Here is a 23,730-nt window from a genome sequence, read left to right as displayed (position 1 = left end):
ATGGCGGAAGTCCACAGACGTCAGCATGCTCCGGTTAAAGGAGAAGCCCCCGCGAAATCCTCCACACACAGAGATGAGGAGGAGCTGGGGATGGCGCCGGCCGAAACGCTGACGGTCTTCCTGAAGCTGCTGGCCGCCGGCTTCTACGGCGTGAGCTCCTTCCTCATCGTGGTGGTCAACAAGAGCGTGCTCACCAACTACAGGTGGCCGGGCTGGCGGGCGGCGGCGGCGGAGGCGGCGCGGCGGGCGGGGACGGGGGTTCGAGCCCACCCGGGGATGCCCCTCGGCCGGCCGCAGCGGCGGGCTGGGGGCTGGGGACGGGGGTAGGCGGGGGTGGGACACAGCGAGGCCTGTGTCCAGGGACTGGCGACCCGCGCGGCTGACAACCTGGGGACCAGCGTGGCTGCACGCCCACGCGCCCGCCGTCGCCACTGTCACTGGGACTCCCGGGGCAGAAGTTTGTGGGGTGTGTGTGTGTGTGTGTGTGTTTCCCACCCCCAGATTTATTTAAAAGATTTAAAACCGTTGACGAGGGATCTCCGCCTTAACTTTCTGGAAAAATCAGCTGCAGGACGCCGAGGCAAACTGTAAAACGGGACAAGATGAGACAAGTGGCCGCCCTAGGCTACAGAAATCGAGGACTTTATTTTTGGATGAGGGGCAGGCAGGCATTGGTGTGGGTTGAATCAAAATGCATTTTAAGGTTGTCAGTGTGGAAGTTGAATTCACTATACCTTGAGGGCTTTCTGGCCGTTTTCAACCCCTTTCCTTTTCTTTTTTTTTTTGTAGATTTCCGTCCTCGCTATGTGTTGGACTTGGCCAGGTTAGTTGGAAGGAATCTTGGGCATTCCGTGGTCTGTGTTGTCAGAACTTCTGTGTGCGTCTTTATATGCAGAACAGTGCATCTGTGTGTGTTCTCTGTTTGCAGATGGTGGCCACGGTAGCAGTTCTCTGGGTGGGAAAGGCGCTCAGGGTAGTGAAGTTTCCTGACTTTGACAGAAATGTACCTCGAAAGGTAAAAGTGAGAAAGAAGGAATACTTTATTTTTATAATAAAGGAGCCATTCTGGCTTAAGGGGAAAAAAATCAGCGCCTTGCATATTTAAAACCGCAGTCTAGCCCCATCCCCACTCCACGAGGGCAGACAGCAGAGCTAAAGAATACAGGTAACAGTGCATGCCAGAGAAGTGCCAGCATCTCTTGAGAATGAACATAGAAAATCCTTCTGCTTTGATTAAGGAGTTTCTGGTAACAGATCTATCCACTTTAGTCACGATGCTCCTCTGTTATTTTTGCTTTTTTTTTCCCCAGAGGAGGGATGTTTTCATATTCTTCCCTATGCTTCTGTGAGACTCCGTGTGAGAACTAAATGCTTCCTCTCGTTCTGTGGACATGGGAGTCTCAGGCTCACACAGTATCATATTTTCAAGCAAGTGATGTTTCTGCCTCACGTGGTTGATCATGTTTATATTTCTGTGTCCTTTCTTCCTGCCACCCCCTTCTCCCCCTTTTCCGTCAGCAGTGTTGTGTATCAGAGGATAGTTAATGTTGTTTGGGTGTTTCATGGGGGTCAACACTGTTCATGAGAGCTAATCTTACGTTTCAAGTGGAAAGAATTTGACTACATAAACAGAGCTGTTTCTGTTTGAAAGGACTTTGTTGTCACGGCCTTTCTCACTGAGATTTGTTATCCTTTTCACTTTTCCAGACCTTTCCACTACCTCTACTATATTTTGGGAACCAAATCACCGGACTGTTCAGCACAAAGAAACTGAAGTATGGATAACTTTATTTTTCTAGTGGGGTTAAAATAATGTAATCTTAAACACCAATGTCATATTACTGTGTGTCATGATTGATGTATGGGGGGTGGGATTGACAACAAAACCACCAGGAAGCTCCCACTGTCAAATAATGAAGATCGGACCCAAGTTTTGGTTTCAAAGTTGTTTATTTGAAGCTAAGGGATGAATTGTGTTTTGTTTGCCTTCTTACTATTATGTTAGAAGTGATCAAACATTGTCAGGGGTGCAGTAGGTTTTCAGATTTATGCCAATCTTATAGGATTTTACATATATATACATATATATGTATATATTTATCTGTATACACACACACACACACACACACACACACACACACACATATTTTCCAGGTAGGGTCTTACTTTGTAGCCATGGATGACCTGGAACACACCATGTAACCCAGACTGGCCTTGAACTTGTGGTACTCCTCTTGCCTCAGCCTCCAAAATACTGCCCTCATGTATGGTTTAGGATTTTACTTCTGTAATACAGTTCATAAATACTATGTGTTTTAGGTGTGTTCCACACAGCAAGTCAGATGATGGACATAAGAATTTCCACAGGTTTCCTTTTAACACAAAGCAGCTAAAGTCTGATGGAATCTTGACATAAGCATGATTACTACGTCAACCCTGACTGTGTAACTGGAGAGCCATTCACTTTTAGAAAGGAGCAGTAGTTGTACTCCATGGCAATGCTACACAGTACCCGCTTACCTCCTAGGTCTTGGCTTCTGATTTTGTGGTGAGGGGTGTGTGTGTGGTAAATACACAGTGGGAAATAGTTTAGCAGAAACCTACATGAGCCAAATGAAGCCCTGACATAGTAAATGATTGTAAACAGTATGGAGGGGGGCTGGAGAGATGGCTGTGTGGTTCAGAACATTGGCTGCTCTTCCAGAGGACCAGGCTTCAGTTCCCAGCATTCACACCAGGCAGCCCACTTGAGATCCGACACTCTCTTCTGGCCTCTTCAGACACCATGGGCATGCGCATACCCACACACGTATGTAAAATTAGAAATAAAATCTTAACACAAAAACAGTATGGAGATCTATGAGGATCAGAGGCAAAGAAGTTTTTGTATTCTCCTTTCTGATTCTTTTTAAACCAAGCACCCTGAGAGAACGACCAGAATAACTCTGGGGAGAGTTCCTAGGAAGTCAGATTTGTCACGGGAAGGGAATCCTTTTCCATCTCATTACCCACTTGGAAAGAGATACAGGCCTACAGCAAAGTGCTGCTTATGTAAAATTTGCTTTTTTTAAACAGTCCATTGTCATCTATGCATTCACACTCTGCCTTTGATTGGCAGACAAGTAGAAAGCATTTTAGAGTGAAATATATTCAGAAATTCTTACATTGTAAGAGGCCGGATGTTTGATTAATGCAAGCAAACTGCTCTAAGAATTTAGAGGAATGTCCATAAAAACAAGTGTTTCATGGGTAAGATTTTCATAGACATTTTCTTAGTGGTCTAGAGCGTAAGAAGGGAAGTTAGGCCAGTGAGGAAGGAAGAAATAAGGAGAAAGAAAGAAATATTAAAGACTAATGTGGCTGGAGTCAGGCTATTTGCATAAATTTCAGAGTGAAACTTAAAAGCATATATTATTAGCCTGTGATAATAGATGCATGGTTTTACCATTTTGTAGTTAATGTTTTAAAGGCTTTTAAATAAAAAATATTTCTCCAGGCAAATGAGGTTAATCAGCATGGAACTTGCATACAGTCGGAAAGAGATTAGCGTTGTTTAAAACTACCGATTTGTAGAATTGTGGTTTACAATTACACACTTTGAAGCTTTATTTCACCTGCTTGCTTTTCTTTTCCAGCTTGCCCATGTTTACAGTTCTGAGACGGTTCTCCATTCTGTTTACAATGTTTGCTGAAGGAGCTCTACTCAAGTGAGCTTTATTTGTAATATATTGTCCTTGTTTGTAAGACTGACATTGTTATTTATGTGCATGTGTTTGTGTGGATGTTTGCCTGTGTGTGGTTGTTTGAGACCAGGTGAAAGAAAGCGTTACGTTCCCCATGGCTGAAGTTATAGGCAGTTGTGAGCAGCCTAATGTAGGTGTGAAGAATTTTAACTCAAGAGCCATTTCTCCAGTCCCATATGTTTATTCTTTAAATACTTTTAAACACCTTGAAAAGATATCCAGCATATGTGAAATATTAAATTATCTGTCTCGCTTCTACTTTAAGTTTTGAAAGCTTAAACAGGCTGATGACCTTGCTACCAGAATTAATGTAGTGCGGCAGGTTACAGACCACAGTTAGAAAACTGCCCGAACATGGGATATGCCGTCTAGAATTCTTTTGTCTGTTGCTACCATTGGGCAAAGCCAGGTCAGAATCTTAGGTATAGATTGTAAATAGTGTTCATATCTTGGCTACTCTTACTGCAAATGTGTGTGACCTTTTTCTACTTAAAAGAAACTTTGACAAGAAAATTCCAACTCAGTGATAATAAACAAATGGTATGAGTAAGAGAGAACTGGGTATAGTTATTTCTGTAACAAAAGGACTTTTTACCCCATCTTTTAAATACCTAGTTTCTTGGAAATATTTGGAATGTGATTGCATTTGGGTTTTTTGAGGAAAACATTCCCTTTGTTTTGTCCTTGATGTAAAATGAGTCTACATGGATGAACTCACATGTGTATATATTTTCAATTATTTTGTAGGAAGACTTTCTCCTGGGGTATTAAGATGACTGTATTTGCAATGATTATTGGAGCATTTGTAGCTGCCAGGTAAGACGTGGGCCTGTAGAGTTTGTTATTAATTATCAATAGTTATTAATTTAAATCTTAAGCATCTGAAAATTACTCAAAAGACTTCCAGTGTTAAGTCTTCTGGGCTATATTAGATCAAAGCTAGAGAAGTGGAGATTTGGAGAATTCCTAAAGTCAATTTATGTAATTTAGGATTTGATATTGTCTTCTGCTTGCTGGGCACATACCACATCCCATGCCACACGGTATATTCGGCATGGACACATTTATGTATTTTTTTCAATTCTGAGGGATATGGTGTTCCAGTTTTATAGTAGAAGAAACTCTTCTGTAACTCTCAAGGGCTAAACCAAGTCTGTCTGAAGTCAGGTCTGTGATTTTATACCATGTGTATCCTTTCATTTTGCATGCTGTTAAAGAAAGTAGTATCTGCCCTTCTCTGAGACGAGGCAAAGAGCAATGAATCTTTTTCCCTTGTGGAAAAGGAATAGAAGCATTGCCTCGTTTGGCCTTTCTGAGGACGTATCACAAATGTCTATTACATTGTTGAAGCTTTTCCAATGTTTTTAAAGGTTTAGTTTTAAAATATAGAGAGGAAGGCACAAGGTAGTGATACACTTTTAAGATGAGAAAAACATGAATTACGCTACTTTGATGATGACGTATTGTATACATATGCAGGCAGGCAGGAGGGAAGGTAGGTAGGCATGGGGAAAATACATACATACCCCAAGACTGAAAATTGAAAGGGTGTCTGGGAGCCTTCTAGACGTGGTCCCCAGCTTGGGGTGTGTGGGTAGATCTGCTGTTGTTACGAACCTGTTTCCCTTTGGGAGCCCATTGTGCGTCTTCGGCTCGTTAGATATGCTTTTATCATATGCCTGTGGTGCAAGTGTATGCGGTGGGGTGTCGACATCTAATTTGATCTTACATTAAATCTCCACTGAAATCCCACTCTTTTTAAAAACATTTTTTTTATTACATTTATTTATTTTGGATGTGTGTACATGTGCCACAGGGTGCACGTGTGGAGGTCAGAGGACAACTTGTGGCAGTCTGTTCTTTCCTTTCACTGTGTGGGTCCCGGGAATAGGACTCAGATTATCAGAGTTGCCTGTACCAGGTGACCCATCTTGCTGGCCCCTGAAATTCCATTTTTGAGGAAAAACAAAGAGGGCAGTGTCACTGGTTACTGGAGTTTGGAGCTGAGTCCCCTTCCCTCTGGCGGCCTTGCCTCGTTTTAGCAATGACGAGTTCAGTAATTCCACATACCTTTCTTAGAGGTGCCACACTGAACTCTGTGTATTCTAAAGTATTTCCTTGGTGTCAGTGAGAGCCAAAATTGTACTGAACAGCAAGGCCTCCTTGCATCTCGCTTTGGCCTGATGCTGCAGTGAGCTCGAGGATTTCCTTTCCTAGTTCAGCCACGAGAATGTAGTGTCTTTACAGAGCCAGAGGACTTGAGGGTGTCAGAACACACTGCAGGTAGGTAGACTCGGTCAGATTTTCATTTATGGCTTACATTTACTTGAGTTCTCGTGAGAATCACTCTCCTAAAGTGTAGGAACTTGGTTCTCTTGATCTCACTAGTTACACCTTGTCACTTCATTGAGCAGTTATTTAAGCACTTAAGTTCTCAGGACTTGCTTATATACTTTTGTGGTTTGATATCAGAGTTATCATCCATATCTCAGAAATTCTACCCAGTGACAAGTTAGTCCTATCTTGGATGTGAATCTTTGAGAAAAAAAAAAAACAAAACGGCTTGTTCACAGCTCCATCCTTTGACTTCCTGTCTTTGAAACCAGTGCCTTCTGCTTTTATAGACTGGGTGATGATGTTTGCTTGCTTGTTGTCTGACTTTGACTTTAGAGAAGTATACAATGAGCCAAAATGATTAGTGTGTGTGTGTGTGTGTGTGTGTGTGTGAGAGAGAGAGAGAGAGAGAGACAGAGACAGAGAGAGAGAGAGAGATTTGTTCTGAGGTAGGGTCTTAACTATGTAGTCCAGGTTGTCCTGGAGCTCGAACTATAGCCCACACTGACCTTAGCTCGTGACCCTTCTGCTACAGCCTCCTAAGAGCTGGTGTGACAGATGTATGCCACGATGGCTGGCTGGCTGTATGATTGACTCTTTGTGGTGACATGTGTAAGCACGGATGTTTCTCATAAAATTGCCAAATGTGGCCAGGCCTTAGGAAATGCTGGTAGCTGGTAAAATGCGTAAGGTCTGCCTGGACATGGACATGTTGCTGCAAGTACTTTAGGCCAGACCTGTTTAAAATTAACTGCATATTTTTAAAGGCGATCTTAAAGGGTTGCTTGTGTTCTGCAGCTCTGACTTGGCATTTGATCTGGAAGGATATGTTTTCATTTTGATCAATGATGTCCTGACAGCAGCAAATGGTGCATACGTGAAGCAGAAGTTAGATTCGAAAGTAAGTAGAACTCTACAGCTTCTCCATCGGATGCTCACCGATGGTGGGAACGTGTGGGATAAAGAAGCATACTCTGGAGGGTTGGGGAAGGACATAGGAGCTCTCTGAAGGTAATGTGTATATATGTTCATGCTAATATAATAAATTTATGTTTGCCAGGCACTGTGGCTCAGGCCTGTAATCTCTGAGGGAGGTGGATAGCCCCGTGTTCAAAGCCTGCCTAGGTTAAATAATGAGGCCAGCTACAAAGTAAAACACTAGCTCAAAAAAATATAAAAAAGAAAAGGAAAAAGATGTTGAAATCTCTTTAAATTAAATTGGGTTGTAATGCTGGCTTTTCTAGAAGAAAATTGTGTGTAAATATTGACTTAGAATAAGGTGGGTGAAATAAGAAATGTCCACAGAGAAAAGTGTCTTCATGATTGTGGTTGTGTTCTAGAAGACTTGGTGAGGGACCTAAAGAAATACAGGGAAGTTGGGGCAGTTGTGAGGGAAGTGAGTCCTGGAAAGGGCTATGGCACATGGATGCCTTTGAAGGCCGGGGAGCCCTGGGCTTGCTCTCAGAGAGCACTGCATCCCTGGGTCAGACCTCAGGTATGTACTCAGCTTTTTGTCTTCCATTGGCCGTGCGCACACGGGGGCTTTCCACACTGCTGTGTGCTTGGTCCCAGTCTACTCTACACATAGACACATTCAGTATTTGAGTCCTGTTTTGTTTGCTGCATTGTGAGGTTAAGTTACTGGAAGAAAACAGCTGTCTGGAGTTCAGCTTTCTCTGTCATCGAGCTCTTAGTGAAGCGGGGGTTGTCCTTAATTTCGTAATGAGCCTTATAAGGACTCACATCGATATTCATCTCAGATGTCACCCTCATTTTTCCTGAGCAGCTGATACGTGTTTATCTCATAACTGAAGCTTGTAACCAATGTGTGTTCCTGCTCATATTTTATCTTAGTAAGATGGCTTCATCCACTTGCTTCCTTGTCTGTATAGTATTTCTGAAAATTACTTCCAGTTCTTTCTGGAGCTCAGATGACAAGCAAAAGCAAATGTCCCACTCGGTAATGGTGATCCTGGTGGATTCCTGGTTGTTCTAGTTTTGAGGTGGTTTCCCATTGGCCAGGATTTTGCCTTTCCCCCAGAAAAGTGGAGTATAGATTATGTGGCTGTCCCTGCAGGTTTCCTCAGAGCTGTTTTTTCCTTTCCTCCACTGAAGACACTACAGATTTATGGCTGACCCTTTCTTTAAAATGCCTGCTTTTCCTCTTCCGCTTACCTGCTTTGATGTCTGTGTGTCTGTGTGATTACATTTTACTTGGAGTTACTAGTAACCATTTTTCATCCTTTTTAAAAAAGAGGAAGGAGAATAGCAATTTGCCCTCACCCTGATTTTACCGTTGGCCCCTTTGCTGTTTTACAAAGTAGATACTCAGGCAGGACTGCCATGAGCCGGCGGCTTCAGCTCTCTGAAGCCGTGCTGCCCAGCAGTCCTCTGTGATGATGGAAATCGTCTCTGCTCTCATTAGAGACATGACTTCTGGGAATGGGAAAAGTGACTGGTAGAGGTGAGAAACTAAATTAATGGTTTTGTGTAATTATAAATGAATTAGCTTCATATGGCTAATGACTACTATTTTGGACAACACAGTCTAGAATATATTCCAGAACATAGGACAAAATAAAGGTTTCAGAGTATTTTTGTCTTAGAAGAGAGCTCTTCAGTTCCACACTTAGAAATGGCTTTAGACTTACTTATATTAAAACTCTAAAGCTGCTGGGCAGTGGTGGCGTGCACCTTTAATCCCAGCTCTCAGGAGGCAGAGGCAGGTGGATCTCTATGAGTTCAAGGCCAGCTTGGTCTAAAGTGAGTTCCAGGACAGCCAGGGCTACATAGAGAAACCCTGTCTTGAAAAACCAAAAACAAACAAATAAACCTCTATGGGTCTGGGGTATAGTTAAGTTGATTTCTTTGGAGATGGGTTTTTTAATTACTTAATTAATTTTGAGACATGGTCTCTCTATGCAACCCTGGTTGGTCTAGAACTTGCTATATAGTATGGCTTTGAACTCACAGAGGTCTGTGTGTCTTGGCCTCTTGCATGCTGGAATTAAAGGCATGCGCTATCATTCCTAATGTAGCTTAGTATTACTTGCCTAATGTGCATGAAACCCTTTGTTTAATCCCTGTACTGTATGAGCCTGAGTCTCAGAACTCTAGAATTGGAGGCAAAAGGGTCAAGTGTTCAGCCTTGTCCTTAGCTATGTAGTGAGTTTGAAGCCTGAAATGTTTATCTAATTATTCTTTATCAATAAAAACTTGGGAGTCAGATATCGGAGAAAGAACCTGAATGATAAGAGAAGTGATGAGAAGTGACCAGTGACCTCCTCTCTCTTTCCTTCCTCCATCCAAAAGGGCCAAGAATCTCTCTAAGCCCTACCCTACCCTATTACTTCCTGCATCTCTCTATATGTCCTCAGTCCTCCAAAACCTCCATGGCTAATTTTGGTCAGCTAGAAGCTAGCTCTACCCTCTGATTCAAACTAAACTTTATTGGTAGTCTTGAGAGTGTCAGAATGCAATCAAAATATCCCACAACAGAAACCAGCCTGAGATATATGAGACTCTGTCTCAAACAAAACAAAACAAAACAAAACCTTTGGAATCTGGGTGTGTTAGCAGCATTGTAACCTGAGCACTCAGGAGGCTGAACCAAGACACTTGTGAGTTCAAGGCCAGCCTGTACTGTGTAGTGACATCTGATACACTTGCAGTGTCCTAAGGGAGAATGATATTTAAAATCATTAGAATGCGAAGGGAGCGATGAAGAGTATGGGCATTTGTGTTTTGTCACTTGTCAGTTACGTGGTTGGTATATGTGTGTTTGTATATCCTGCACACCCTCTGCTCCAGGCTAGTTTATGTTCTGGGTCATGGGCACCTGTTGTCTAAGGTTGTGTGGTCTCACTGTTGATCTTTTCCAGGTAGTACACAAAGAGGCACAGGTTTCTGGTGATACTTACAGTTATAACTTATCCACTATTTGGTTTAACCTAGGGCCAGTGTGATTACACTGGTTTTAGTAAATCAGAATTGTAACTTCAGGCCTGCTTATAACCATGGGCCAGTCAGCTTGAGTCCTTGGACAGAAAGACCGGGACCTATATTTCGGACTTGAATGTGATTATTTAAATTAAGACACTTTTTAACTTTAAAAACCATCCAGCATAATATACATATGTAATTGTACTAGTAATCTATGTATATTTAAATATACTTATCTGCTAGAACCAGCTGAAATAACTAATTGTTTACTACCTAGGAGCTGGGAAAGTACGGTCTGCTCTATTACAATGCACTGTTCATGATTCTTCCCACCCTGGCCATTGCATATTTCACAGGAGATGCACAAAAGGTAGGACTTTGTAATTATGGGTTATTTATTTACTGTTTATGGTCAAAAGTTAGACTTTTGGGTTGTTAGAAAGAGATGTGCTTATTAAGTGACCACAAACTGAGAAGTTACTCTTTAGATCCTTAGTCTGCTGATGTCATGCTAACCTGCCTTCTTGGCATAAACATTTTAAATATTAAAATGGCTCAGAATAGGTCTCTGTGCCAGGCCAGAGAAAGAAAAGTTTACCTTAAAAACACTGTTGATTGATTGATTTTGTACATGTATAATGTGTTTTGATCATATACACCTTCCCCTTATCCTCAATTATCCCCTCCCACTGCTGCCTAACCCCTTGTTTCAAACAAGATCCCCTCCTGCTGTGTGTGTGTGTGTGTGTGTGTGTGTGTGTGTGTGTGTGTGTGTTCATGTCCCATTGAGAATAATTAGGTGTGCTTGCAGGAGCATGGGTTAGGGGTTACTTATTGGGTAATTACCTATGGCTGCACTTCTACACTGCTGCCCTCCTTCCTGTAGCTGTTAACTGGGTACTCAGGAAGAGGTGAGACCTTTTAAACTCCTCCCTCACCCAGGATGGATTGTTGAAGGGCCGGTATATATGTGCAGATGTGTGTAGGTGACCACAGCTGCTGTGTGCTGAGCATCACAATGGCCGTATGTCCACAAGTGCTTCAGAGCATTCCTCCCTACCCTCTGGCTCTTAGATTGTATCCAGCTCTCTTTCATGTATTCCCTGAGGCTTGGACGGAGGAATTTTCACATTTTTATTAATCTGTAAAAGAGGAATGGAAGCAAACTATCCCTGAAAAATAAAAAAATTCTGAAGTATTAAAACTCTTGGAGACTCTAGAGTTCTGTTTCTTTGACAGGCATTTTCTTTGCTTAAATCCCACCGTGGCTCCCCATCACCATTAGGAGGGGCTTAGCATTACATGGTGCCTTGACCAGATCAATAGCAATTTATATAGTAGTCTACCAATTTGATGCAAAAATTTACTTAAATAAATCCAGAATAAAATAGCAAAATCAATCCTAGAGAATTTTTCTGTAGAATATGCCCATATTTATAGAACAACTGGTATTATATTGTTAGAAATCACACAGTTTTGTAAACCAAACAGAAATGCAAAATTCTGCCAGTGATATCTGCCCCAAGGTTCTGCCTCTCAAACTTGAGCTTCAGAATAAATATGTTGGTTAGGCTTTCTTAGGGCCGCAGACCATGTATCAGTGAGCATTTGAACAGAAGCTTTTGAAATTAAACTACTCATAAATTCTTGAAGCTGAGACAGAATTTTGGCAACATATGAAGCTTTTTGTTTTGCTCTTTTTTTTCAAGACTAACTCCCCCTTTTTTTTTTTAAGATTTTATTTATTATCTATACTATGTTCTGCCTGCATGCATGCCTGCACACCAGAAGAGGGCACCAGGTCTCATTATAGATGGTTGTGAGCCACCATGTGGTTGCTGGGAATTGAACTCAGGACCTCTGGAAGAGCAGCCAGTGCTCTTAAACTCTGAGCCATCTCTCCAGCCCCAAGACTAATCTTTTAAAGAGCTATCTCAAGTCATTCTGAATATAGGAATAGATGTTTTAATGAACTATGGCCTGACTACTAGCAAGCCTAAACATGGCCTCAAAGTAGAAATTACTATTGCTTTGACTAATGATGTTAAATCATTATTCTGTGACTTTGAAGAAAATGGGATGAGAAACTAACATTTCCTGAATCTTTATTGTGTACTGGTCACTTACATGAAATATAATCTTGCTTTCTTAATAGCTGTAGGAAGCTTAAGTTATCCCTATTTTGTTAATGTGGGAAGAGGTTCAGGACATTAAAAAATTTGCCTAAGGTCACACTGTTGGGAGATAAGACTCCTTCTGAAGGCCATGGTCTGTAGAGATCTGCTCCTTCTAGTAGACTCTGGCTGAAGCAACTTTTACTCTTGAGATTTAGAACAAAGGTGTAATAGATAATAACCTGTCCCTCAGGATAGGACAGATGGCTCCAAGTCTCAAGGCCAATGTGTACTTGAGACAGCTATAAGGATTAACATGTTTGTGTATGCTAAGGACTTAGCGAAGATGCAATTTCCATCAGGTGTTGACAAGTATTTTGTAGCTACTTGGAACTATTAGCCAAAGGAGGTATGTCTTCATTCCAAAATGATGACAATTTGTATAGAAGTTATAACATAATTTGTGCATATTTCAAAGTTCAGTAGCACTTTAATCCCAGGATTCAGGAGGCAGAGGCAGGCAAATCTCGTGAGTTCGAGGCCAGCCTGGTCTGTAGAGCCAGTTCCAGGGCAGCCAGGAATCTTGTCTCAAAAACGAGGAAAAATAACCAGAAAGAAAGAAATCCAAATAGATCAAAATTCAGTTAGTTCACATGTAGTTTGAATGTTCCAATATGGCTAAGCATGTTTATTCATAGCGTGAAAAGTTAATTTACCACATACAATAGGACTAGATTTATTTTCCTTTTCTCTTGTGTCTTTAGTCAGGACAGTACATTTGTATTTTCTTTTTGCTGTTTTATTTTTCTAATGACATTGTCAGATACAGGTCAATAGAATATATTTTAGAACACTGATTTTGTTGAGTATCAGTTCACCTAAAGATTTTCAAACTGGGATGATAAAGGTGAGTATAAAAGTGGAACTCACTGCTTTGTAGTCATATCCCGTTGTGTTTTGCATTTCACATGTTTGTTTAGATTCACTTTTGCTATTAATTAATACAGCTCTTATTAAACATTTATTGGGGTACAAATAGACACTGGCCATGCTGTTTCTGTAACACCCTCTGCTTCGTGCCCTTGTTGTCAATATTGTCATATAGGAAAGTGTTACCTGTCTCACTGTGTTGGACTCGGGTAACCAGAGAAAAGAGGATGAAATCACTGATATTCTTCCCTTTGAGGAGCATGTAGTCTTTCTGGGGAGCAGACCCACTAACATCAGAACTATACACTTGTGTAGGTTCTCAGGGAGAATTGTTTGGGGGAATCTTGTGTCTTTTTGTTGGGGTTAAGATAGATTTTTTCCATGTATATTTAGTTTATTTCATGTAAATGAAATAAGAACGTGTATAATGTAAGTAATGGTGTTGTGGTATGAATTAAATTTGAAGCTTAGGATGTGATCCTAACTTTGTGTTCTTAAATTCCCATGTATCTTTGAGACAAGTCACTATTTCATTTTATTTCGGAGCATCTTTCCTGTGTTAAGAGAGTTCTGTGTTAACATCTCTTAAAGATGTGTAAGAAATCTAGCTTAATGTTTAACACACAGGTGAGGTATCTGGTGTGAACCTGAGGTTGTGTAGGATCTAGTACTCAAGTGCATGCCTGTCAGAAAGTCTCATCTGTGTTCAGGTTAGGAGGAATTGGTGTGAGCTGAAACAGCAGTGTTCATTATTCCGGTAAAGCTAGTTCCTCGTTCTTAGCCTTCCTCCCTCAACAGCCACCTCCCCTTCTCATCTTCATCTGTAGGCCTGGATGGCCTAGACCTTGGTGGGAACATCAGGCCACCCTTGAACTGAGAGCAGTTCTCTTGCCTCTACCTCCTAGTACTGGGGTTGTGGTTGTGTAACACCATACCTGGCTGGTTCTTGGTTTTCTTGCCCACCATATACAACAAGAAATGCTAACCTGTTTGGAGGCTTGTTTTAGAGACATGACTCAGAGCAGTGACTTAGAACAGTGATTGTTAGGTGGAGCCAAGATGACCTAAGGCATCCTTAGGACCCAAAGCGTATTACAGGACATTGACTGTCACACTGTCAATCACACTTGTCCAAAGGCTTGTTTCAAGGGGTCCATGATAAAGTCTGGGATATGTGGCAGATTTCAGGTGTTTAGTAAGTTGGGCTCATTGTCAGTTTGTGTCTTTTGTAGGCATACTTTCCGTGTGTATGTGTGGGGGGGGGAGGTGGTGGTGAATAAATGTGTATAGATGTGTCTACTTTCTATAGAATTGATGCTTCATGTGTATGACACTTTATCTTTAAGGCTGTTTGCAAGTAAACAGTTTGAGCCTTCTGGCTGGAAGTCATACTTCACCTGTAGGGTATGATGCATTGTACCTGACAAGATGCTTCATAAATAATTTTCCTTGATCCTTGTTAAATACTCTGAGGAGGGTTGTTACCCAGTTTACAGAAGTTAGGGGGATTCTCAAGGATGTACAGTGATAGTATTTAGATTAGAACCTCTCTGATGCCTGCAGAGCCCTGGCTTATGTGCCTGGCTGCATGTGTCTCCCACAGCCATCTGCTGCACCTGCTGTATTTCTGGCCGGGTTGGGACTTCCACGTAGGACCTTCTTCCAGGACAGTGCAGGAAGCACCTCAGTGCCGCTGAAAGAGTGAGACCAGAGCAGAGTCGGCACCATGTCTAGGCCCTTATTTGCTCACAGCCATAGCATTGTTGTTCTGTGATGATTAAGTGCTTATGTGCCGGTGGCTGTTGTGAAAAGAAAGACCACGTACCTGCTGAAATGGAGCGTTTGATTCCAGAAGGTGAGACAGATTGTACAGGAATCATGTAGTAAGAGCTGTGAAGGGAAATCAGTCGAAGAGGGAATGATGAGAAAGTGCTATTTTGAAAAAGATGGTTAGGGAAAAAAAATCTCACCTGAGCAGACTCTGAAATAAATGGACTGAGAAATAGTTTATATGTCTCTGGAGAGTAACCTGGGCACAAGCAAAAGCAGATTGTGAGCCTTGAGGAGCTTAGCACTGTCTGAATTAGTAAAGACCGGGAAAGGTGAGGTGGGCCCTTACTGAGGTGGAGGGGGGGCCTGAAGGTTCTGTCCAGGTAGAACTCACAGTTGAGCCCAGGATGGCTGCAGGAGCAGATCCAAGGCTAGATGGACGGCTGAGAAGCCAGAGACCCGGGGAAGCTCTGCTTTTCCTGAACACGGAAACTAGTGCTGAGGAGGACCCGGGTCTCTGTTCTAAGACCAGTGCTCTTGCTCACCCCACCGTCCTCCTTCCTGCTCACATCTAATTTAGGCTTCCATCTAGACACAGGCATTTGGAGTTTCTTCTGCAGGCAGGAAGAAGTCGAGAAGAGTTTGACTTTAACTTGAAAAATGCAGAAGACTGACAGCCTCTGGTCCCACTGTTGATCATTGCCTGCCTGTGTATAAATCCTCTCTGTACTCTCACTCTGCTTTGTCACATGTAAATGAGTCACTAGGTAGGACCCTGCTGGAGCAAAAGGTATGCTGGTCTGGACACTAGGCTCTGTTCGCACAGCTGGTGTGAGCCCAGCGCCTGAGATAGTCAGGGCTGATAAACCGCTCTCACCACTAGACCCCAGAGCCACATGGTACAGGGATGTTTACATTTTCTGGGCTATTTAAATAAAGAAACTCTGGAAAAATAGAAACCAATAAAGTAACCCAAACCTCTTTTTTAATGCATGTGTGTAGGAACAGGGTAAGTATATTTTTTTCTATTGTGGAACCATGCAAAAGTACTTAAAAACTATACTTTATAAACTGGACCATAAGAAAAAGAAAGTATTCTGCAATGCATCTTAAATTTAAAAATAACTAGGGCAGGTGGGACAAACCAAATTGTTCTCATTACTCAACAATAAGGCCAGGAAGCAAACTGACGCCAAGTCCGATCAGGCAGGGAGACTTACTTTTTTCACTAGCAGTCTAGGGAGAGGGCTCTGAAAGGTCAGTTCCCAGAGAAGCAGGAGTGGACACAGCTGGTGATGCTGTGGGCATAGAATTTAAGTAAGATTTGGAGCTCAGACACCCTAAAGTTCTGTATAAATTACAAGACAAGATCCAACCGAAAACTCATCCCAGGGAGCACATAGTACAAGGGCTGAAATCGGACTCCTTTGTGTGTGGCTCTGTTCCTCCCCTCCCTTCCCCTTCTCTCCCTCCCCTCCCTTCCCCTTCTCTCCCTCCCCTCCCTTCCCCTTCTCTCCTTCCCCTTCTCTCCCTCCTCTCCCTTCCCCTTCTCTCCCTCCCCTCCCTTCCCCTTCTCTCCCTCCCCTCCCTTCCCCTTTCTCCTTATTTGCAAAATCTTGGGATTGCTAGAAAGGAAAGGACCAATATACTTAGCACTTAGTTTTGGAAAAGATGCATCTTACAGAATACTCTTAAAAAACAAAACAACAACAACTAAAACCAAAACATATCGAGACTTGGTTTGTACCTGTAATCTCAGCATTTGGGAGGCTGAGGCAGGAGGATGGGCCTGAATTTGAGGCCTGCAGTGTGAGACTGTCTCAAAATCAGCCAGCCAGCCAACCAACCAATGGCTAGCCATTGTTGGAAGCAGGAGGATCACAAGTTCAAGACCATCCTTGGCCACATACTGAATTTGAGACTAGCCTGGACTATATGAGACCCTGTGTATTATACAGAAATCATCTTACTGTTATTAAAAAAAATCTAATAACACAGGTGAAAATAGAATGGGTATCATTTGACTAGTGATTTTCTAGAGCGTTTATGCCCTGAGCTGCCACCGCCAAAAGGAACACAGCAGCACAAAGCCAGCATTGAAAGTGGCCAGGGTTGGGCCAGGCTTCCTGGCAGCACTCTCGGCTGGGTGTTCTCAGGTACCTGTGGAAAAACAGACCCTGCTGTGGACCTCACAAGGCCACTGCTGGAGCCCTGGCATGATGGTGTCTTCGTTATGTTGCCACTTGAGTGGCCTGGCGCAGAGGAGTTCAAGGAAGAGTTGCTGTCCAGGTCTAAGTAGTTACTAACCATTACTTCATTACTAAGTAATGAAGCCGTTCAGGTTTCCCACTTAGCCTGTTTGAGTTACTGAGTTTCTTTAGGATCTCTGTGTGGACCACACAGGTTGATTTCTTTTTGAGACCCTGTAGTATTTCCTCCTCAGACAGAACTCTTATTTCTAGGCTTTGGTGTTCTCCTTGTAAAACAAGTGTGTTGGATCAGAAATTCTTTACATACGTAGGGATGGTTCTTTCTCAGCTTGTATATTCCTTAGCTGTTCTTGTCTTTGAGGTGGTGCCTTCTAAACTAGGAGCAGTGACTCAGTAGGTAAGGTGGGACATGTTTTGCTACCACACGTATGTGTATAGGTATTAGAGCCCCGAGGGCAGGGAGGAAGTAGTGAACCAGTCTAGGCTCTAATTTTCCATGTAAGCAAGGAGCAGGAGCAGAGGGAGAGAGGTTGTGGCAGATGTTAGAGTATGCTGTGGAGTAGGTGGGTAGCCCGGGGCACTGCCCTCGGCCTAACTTTCCTGAGGTCAGGAGAGAACTGTGGAGATCATTTGTACTGCCATCATCCTTCTGTCTTGGCGAGGAATTCCCTGGCAGTTTACTTCTGGGTTAGGACTCGAGCTCTCTTCCCAGTAGTTTTCCAAGTGCAATGGTATCATTCTCACAGTTCTTGCTTAAATTTATAATGCTTATTTATATGGTTTGTTTATTGTGTGACAGTTTCATAATGTGTACAATGTATGTTGATGATTTTTATCCCCTGCTCCCCCTCTCACTCTCCATGGACACTCCTTAGCACGTCCCCTTTCCACTGCCATGTCCCCCCTCTTCCCCTCCCTCTCTCTTTTAAATTCGTGCTGCCTGCCGGAATAGTGACTGCTCCTGTTGCCTTGACCTTGTGCAGGAAATCATATTGCAGCGAGTTCATGAGTGCAGCCTTCATAGACGCTCGCCTCCCCTTTTTAAACCGGTTTAATTAACTAAAGAACAAAGATTTTCAAATATGTTTATTTAACCAGCAATCTTATTCTAACCAAGTATACCTGATTTCCAGAAGCAGCTAGTTTGTTTGCCCTTTGCCTTTTGATTAGTGTGTGATATTCCTGGTCCCTGTGTTCTGAGTGGCCCGAGGTCATGTGCTGTACCACCAGCACCCGCAGAACTAGGAACTTCCTCCAGAACAGAAGGAAACTCAAGGAAGCAGCTTGTGTCATCTGTGATCACAGCAACCACTAAGCAGATTGGAGACTGCAGGCCTTTGACCCAGTTCCCAGTCTGTTCTGTGCCACACACACAGCTTGACCAGGCTGGCCACCCTCTCCAGAATGCTCTTTACAGGAGTTTTCTCTAGAGGCAGAAGTTTTGTTTTGTTTAAAACCCCCTAGAATAGACCAAGTCCATAGTCACTGTGCCTTCTGTCTTTCCTCTTCTAGGAACTACAAAGGTTTGCATACCAGCTGACCACTGAGAGAGAGCAGTGGTAGACGCACAGAGAGTAATATCTCTGACTACATTCTGTAAATATTTCCTTCTCTCAGTAGGCCCTCTCAAAAGGCAGCTAGAGTGGACTTTTTTCTACCTCTGTAATACAGTTGAGGCCCACAGAAGTCACATGACTTTTTCATAGAAGTAGAGTTCCTGCTCTTTTGATGGGTGGTGGTGGTACTGGGGATTGAACCTGTGGTCTCACAGTTGCGAGGCATGTGCTCTGCACTGACGTACACTCCAGCCTGAACTAGTTTTAACTTGTAAGAGTTGCCATATAGAGGTAGAAAGGAGAAAAAAGGGCTATGTTGTTTTCCTGGTAGTATATGTTAATACAGTGGGGGAGAGTCACTCCAACAAGTGGTCTGAGAAATTGCACCCTAGAGGACCTCCATTTAGGTCATGACTGTAAACAAGAAAGGAAAAGAATTTCAGAATGCGGATGGAGCAGAGTTAGTGTTTGTTCCATCCTGTCTGGAGAAACTCTGTTATAGTAGTGCTTTTAGTTCTGAGTGAGTGGAGTTACAAAGTATAGCAACAGAAGTAAAAGGACAAATAGTGAGTAGCAGATAGAAGAAGCAACAGAAAGCAAAACACTGAGTCAGATGCTCACAATGTGCCGCAGAAATGGTTGGCATAGCCTCATGGAGTCCCACAGAAACTGACTGGGGAAGTTGAGGCAGGCAGCTGGAGTCCTGATTGAGCTTTTCTCCTGGGATGTGTTACTGACTAGGGTCTTGAATGGATTCATTTTCTCTGCCAGTTAAAGAATTAAAAGGCAAGAAAAACTCAAGTGCAGCAAGTAGCAGCAGCGGGAGAGATCTCAGACTCTGCAGTCAGCATCAGTGGGTGAAGAAAGGTTTTTGTTAGGGGTGAGGAGAAACACAGCAAAGCTCACCGAGAGAAGGCCCTCTACGCAACAGAGGGAGGACTCAGGACTCGGAAGTCTTTCTTGAGACTGGAGTTTTTAAGGATCTCTGAGCTATCTTTTTTCCTTAGTTTAGGGTTGGTCAGTTTGAACAAAGACAGGGTTGGCTGATAGGCCCACAACTTTGGCAGAAACATGGCCTGATCCAGACTTGAACGATTCAGCAATCCATCACCAGAGGGCCAGACTGGCAGGAAAAAAACCACATGGGGCTTTGTTTTATGCTGCCAGGTCAGCCATCTTGGAGAGGAAGAAGCCACCATCTTGGAAGGTTACCATCTTTATTACCTAGTTATGGCCCTCTCCCCATAGTCTTCATGTCAGGGACTCCAACAGATGAGCTTCCAGTCAGAGCACTTTCTCCATGGATGAGCTTCCTATTCCCATTGCAGACGTCTTGATAGCATAAACAGTAGTGACCTCTGTGGGAAATGGTTCACCTTTTAGCTGTTTGCAAGGACACAGTGTTTTTGCTCTCTAGCTGTTTTGTTCTTCCCTCTCCAAGTTCAGCCTGTCTCTGGACAAGAAGCCCTAGATTCACTTGAAGCAAACATGCTAGAGAGTGGCTCTCCTCCTGCCTGATGCAGGGACCTTTAATACAGTTCTGCATGTTGTGGTGACCCCCACCATAAAGTTATTGTCATTGCTCCTTCATGACTGTAATTTTGATACTGTTATGAATCATAATATAAATATCTGTTTTCGGATGGTCTTAGGTGACCCCTGTGGAAGGCTCATTCAACCCCCAAAGGGGTCGCAGCCCACAGGTTGAGAACTGCCGTGCTGGAGCCTGGCCTAGGAGAGCCCCGCAGGCTTCCAGAGTCTGCACTTAACAAGCAGACCCAGCACGTGACAGTTACATGTTCATTACAGTTGTGAGTTTCTGAAGAGAACTCAGAGAGAGAACATCTGTTAACAGCAGGCATCTGTATGATTTTGTGGCTTTTGACATTTCTCAAAGGATGTAGTTTACCAGGTTAGATGATTGTTGGTGCAAAAACAAGCTCTCACCTTAAAGCCAATAAAAGGTACTTTATTCTAGAGCCAAATGTCAGTGACTGTGGCCCAGGAACACATATTCATGTTACCCCAAGTGCAGTGTTCCTTGTGGAAGCAGTGTCATGAAGTTTTATGGTTTTATAGAACAAAGGAAGCCATAAATCAAGGCAAGTTTAAGATATATTGGTGGGTACGTCAGGGAGGCAGTTACATTAAGATGGGGAAGTTTGTCTATAGGCCTCACATTCTATCTGATGATACTCTTAGCTTTTGGGTTGGTGGATGCTAGTGATCTGCTACATTAATAGATTCCAAAATGTTTTTGTTTGGTAGTCACATGATATTAGTTCCTACACAGAGGTGGATAAGGAGTGGCTGTTCAGGGACCTAAAGGCAGCCTGAGATAAGGTAGTTAGCCTCTGGACATGCAACATTCCAACCTCTCTATTTCACTGCAGTTCTAATCGGTGTATCAGTCTTTGCAGACACAGCTTTTTTTCCGGGAATTCCCCTTGACTAAATTAAGCAGTATTTACAAATTATGTTTTTTTTTTTTTTAAGATTTATTTATTTATTATGTATACAGCATGTTTGCCTGCAGGCCAGAAGAGGGCACCAGATCTTATTACAGATGGTTGTGAGCCATCATGTGGTTGCTGGGAACTGAACTCAGGACCTCTGGAAGAGCAGTCAGTGCTCTTAACCTCTGAGTCATCTCTCCAGCCCCAAATTATGTTTTAAAATTAAGTGAAAAATTAGCTGAGAGTGGTGGCACATTCCCTTTATCCCAACACTTGGGAAGCAGAGAAAGGCAGATCTCTGGGAGTTCAAGACTAGCCTGGTCTACATAGAGTTCCAGGCTAGCCAAAGATGCATAGTATGACCCTGTCTGAAAAAAAAAAAAAAGTAAAAATATATGAGCTGGCTTGCTTCTCTTAAAGGATTATCTTTTGTGAACAAAAGTATAAAGTGGTTTGGAGCGGCCTTGTTCAGGTTTACTTGAGAGAGGCGAGCTGATATGGGCAAAGCCAATGATTACATGCTTTCTGGCCCAAAGCAAGCATGATCCATTTGTTGTTTTTAAAACCTGCATTTGAGGTAAGAGGATTTTAGCATCTTAGTGGTTGTGTTGGAAGCTTTGACTCTCAAACCAGCAGGACATGCAGAGTAGACCTTATGGCTTCTTCCCTTTCCAGTCTCTTACAGACCCTGGTTTTCTTTCTTGCTCAGTGTAGATGGGATGACTAGGCTATAGGGCAGGACACACACCTCCTTGAAGGATAATTGTGTTCTTGACATTTCTGAGTTTGGAGGCCTATGTGTGTTGTAGGGACTGGTTGGGTCATATTTATCCTGCAGCTGTGTTTTCAAGTGGCTGTTGCTTGAGTAGTTACAGCCAAAGATCTATTCCTGTGCTAAAGCCAGAATGCAGCAGGCTGACTAACTTTCTCCAGAAGCAAGCCAAGTACTTGGGGAAGGGGGCAGGGATCCCATGAGAATTGTTTGTCTCCTTTTGAATATTCATTACTGGAATAAATTCTAGTGTTCCATATAAAGAGAACCTTAAGGCTTAGAGTATACAAGCCCAGGCCTATATATTAGCTCTCTGACCTGCTGTTAGTGTTGTCTTCTGGGGATAATAAGACTGTGACTCTCCATCTTACACAATTGTTGTGGGAGCCAAATAGTGTGATTTGTGCAGAAGCCCCCCTCCCCCAATATCAGGCAGTACTTTGACTGTTTTGGTTTACTCTCATCAATGGCAAACGTGAATAAACCATCCTTAGCATAGTTTCCCAAGGTGTCAGAATTGCACACCCACATTTAGAGTTAAAAAGAGAAGGAACTCAGGGACATGAAGCCGATTATTTTTCACTCACAGGTGGCTCATAGGCTCATGTGTGTGACTTACGTATAATTAAGGATATTTACTAAGAATGTACCTAAAAACGTATGGAACTCAGTCTTTGGAAGACAAGATTTTAGAGGGGCCAGAGAGATGGCTTAGAGGGTAAAGGGACTTACCATCAAGCCCACTGACCTGAGTTCGATCATTGGAACCCACATAGTAGAAGTAGGGAACCAACTTTCCTTAATTTTCCTCTGACCTCTAACACATGGCATGTGCATTCTCCTCCCCCAAAATAAGTAAATGTAATTTTTGGAAGAGCTGGGGAGATGGCTCAGTGGGTAAGAGTTCTTGTTTTGCAAGCATGGGAACCTGAGTTTAGATCCCCACCATCCAGATTTTAAAAAAAAAAAAAAGTGAAACAAAAAAAACCAGGCAAGGCTATGAATACTATAACCCCAACATTAGGGGGTGGAGACAGGTAGAACTCACTGGCTAGGCATCCTAGCCAAAATGGAGCTTCCATGGTTCAGTGAGAGATGCTCTTTCAAAGCAACAAGGTGGAGAGTGGGAGTGTAGCCTCTGAGGTGTTGCTCTGGCCTCTGCATGGCCGCATGTACACATACAGGCTTGTGCATCTGTACACTCGGTTATGTATATGTCTCCCACACAGAGCAAAATATTTGGGCAGATGTTTCATAAAAGAAGAAATACTAATATTATGTAAGCACATTTTAAAAATGCCCACTTGTTAGTCAATAGAGAAATACAAATTAAGATTACAAGAGACCACTTCCTGCTTGCTAGATTGGCCCCGTTCTAAGTGGATCAGAATCAGGGCAATGAGAATCCCAAACAGTGCTAGTGAGAACCTAAACTTGTATAGCTAATTTGGAAAACAATTTGGCAATTTCTTACAAAGTAAAGATAAACTCACTAAAAGAACCATCAGTTAGTTGTACGGTCCAGGTTTTATATAAGATAAATGAAAGTGTGGCCACAGATGTTGCTCAGAGGTTCATTATTGCAGGTTTATTTTTAAGAATAAATTATGTGGGAGCAGTGCAAATGGAAGTCCATTGAGTAGTGGTTCAGCAAACTGTCTTATATTTTCTGGGTTTCCACGCTGTTATTGCTGATCGTACAAGTGAGTGCATGACCTGGATGAATCAGTGTTCTGCCAGAGCAAGGAGGAAGACTCAGAAGAGTTTGTACTATGTACTTGCTCTACCTGAAGTTGTTGGACAGCAAAACTGTCCTTGTGGTACTGAACTGCAGCCAGAAGATAGCATTGGATCCCTGGGGACTGGAGTTACAGATGCTTGTGAGCTGCCTTGTGGGTGCTGG

General features: G+C 42.8%; 1 protein-coding gene across 1 annotated transcript in view; it reads left to right on the top strand.

Moving 5' to 3' along the window:
* Window positions 1-23,730, top strand: part of Slc35d1 (solute carrier family 35 member D1) — a 46,664-nt gene continuing 22,934 nt past the window's right edge. The window contains exons 1-8 of the mRNA XM_059254598.1: window positions 1-203; window positions 790-823; window positions 929-1,015; window positions 1,708-1,775; window positions 3,636-3,707; window positions 4,491-4,559; window positions 6,876-6,978; window positions 10,297-10,389. Of these exons, the coding sequence (XP_059110581.1) occupies window positions 1-203; window positions 790-823; window positions 929-1,015; window positions 1,708-1,775; window positions 3,636-3,707; window positions 4,491-4,559; window positions 6,876-6,978; window positions 10,297-10,389 (729 nt within the window). The remainder of the gene's footprint in view (window positions 204-789; window positions 824-928; window positions 1,016-1,707; window positions 1,776-3,635; window positions 3,708-4,490; window positions 4,560-6,875; window positions 6,979-10,296; window positions 10,390-23,730) is intronic.

The sequence above is a fragment of the Peromyscus eremicus genome, chromosome 2, assembly GCF_949786415.1.
Source record: "Peromyscus eremicus chromosome 2, PerEre_H2_v1, whole genome shotgun sequence".
Taxonomy (NCBI): Eukaryota; Metazoa; Chordata; class Mammalia; order Rodentia; family Cricetidae; genus Peromyscus; species Peromyscus eremicus.
This window is presented reverse-complemented; position numbering and strand designations above follow the sequence as displayed.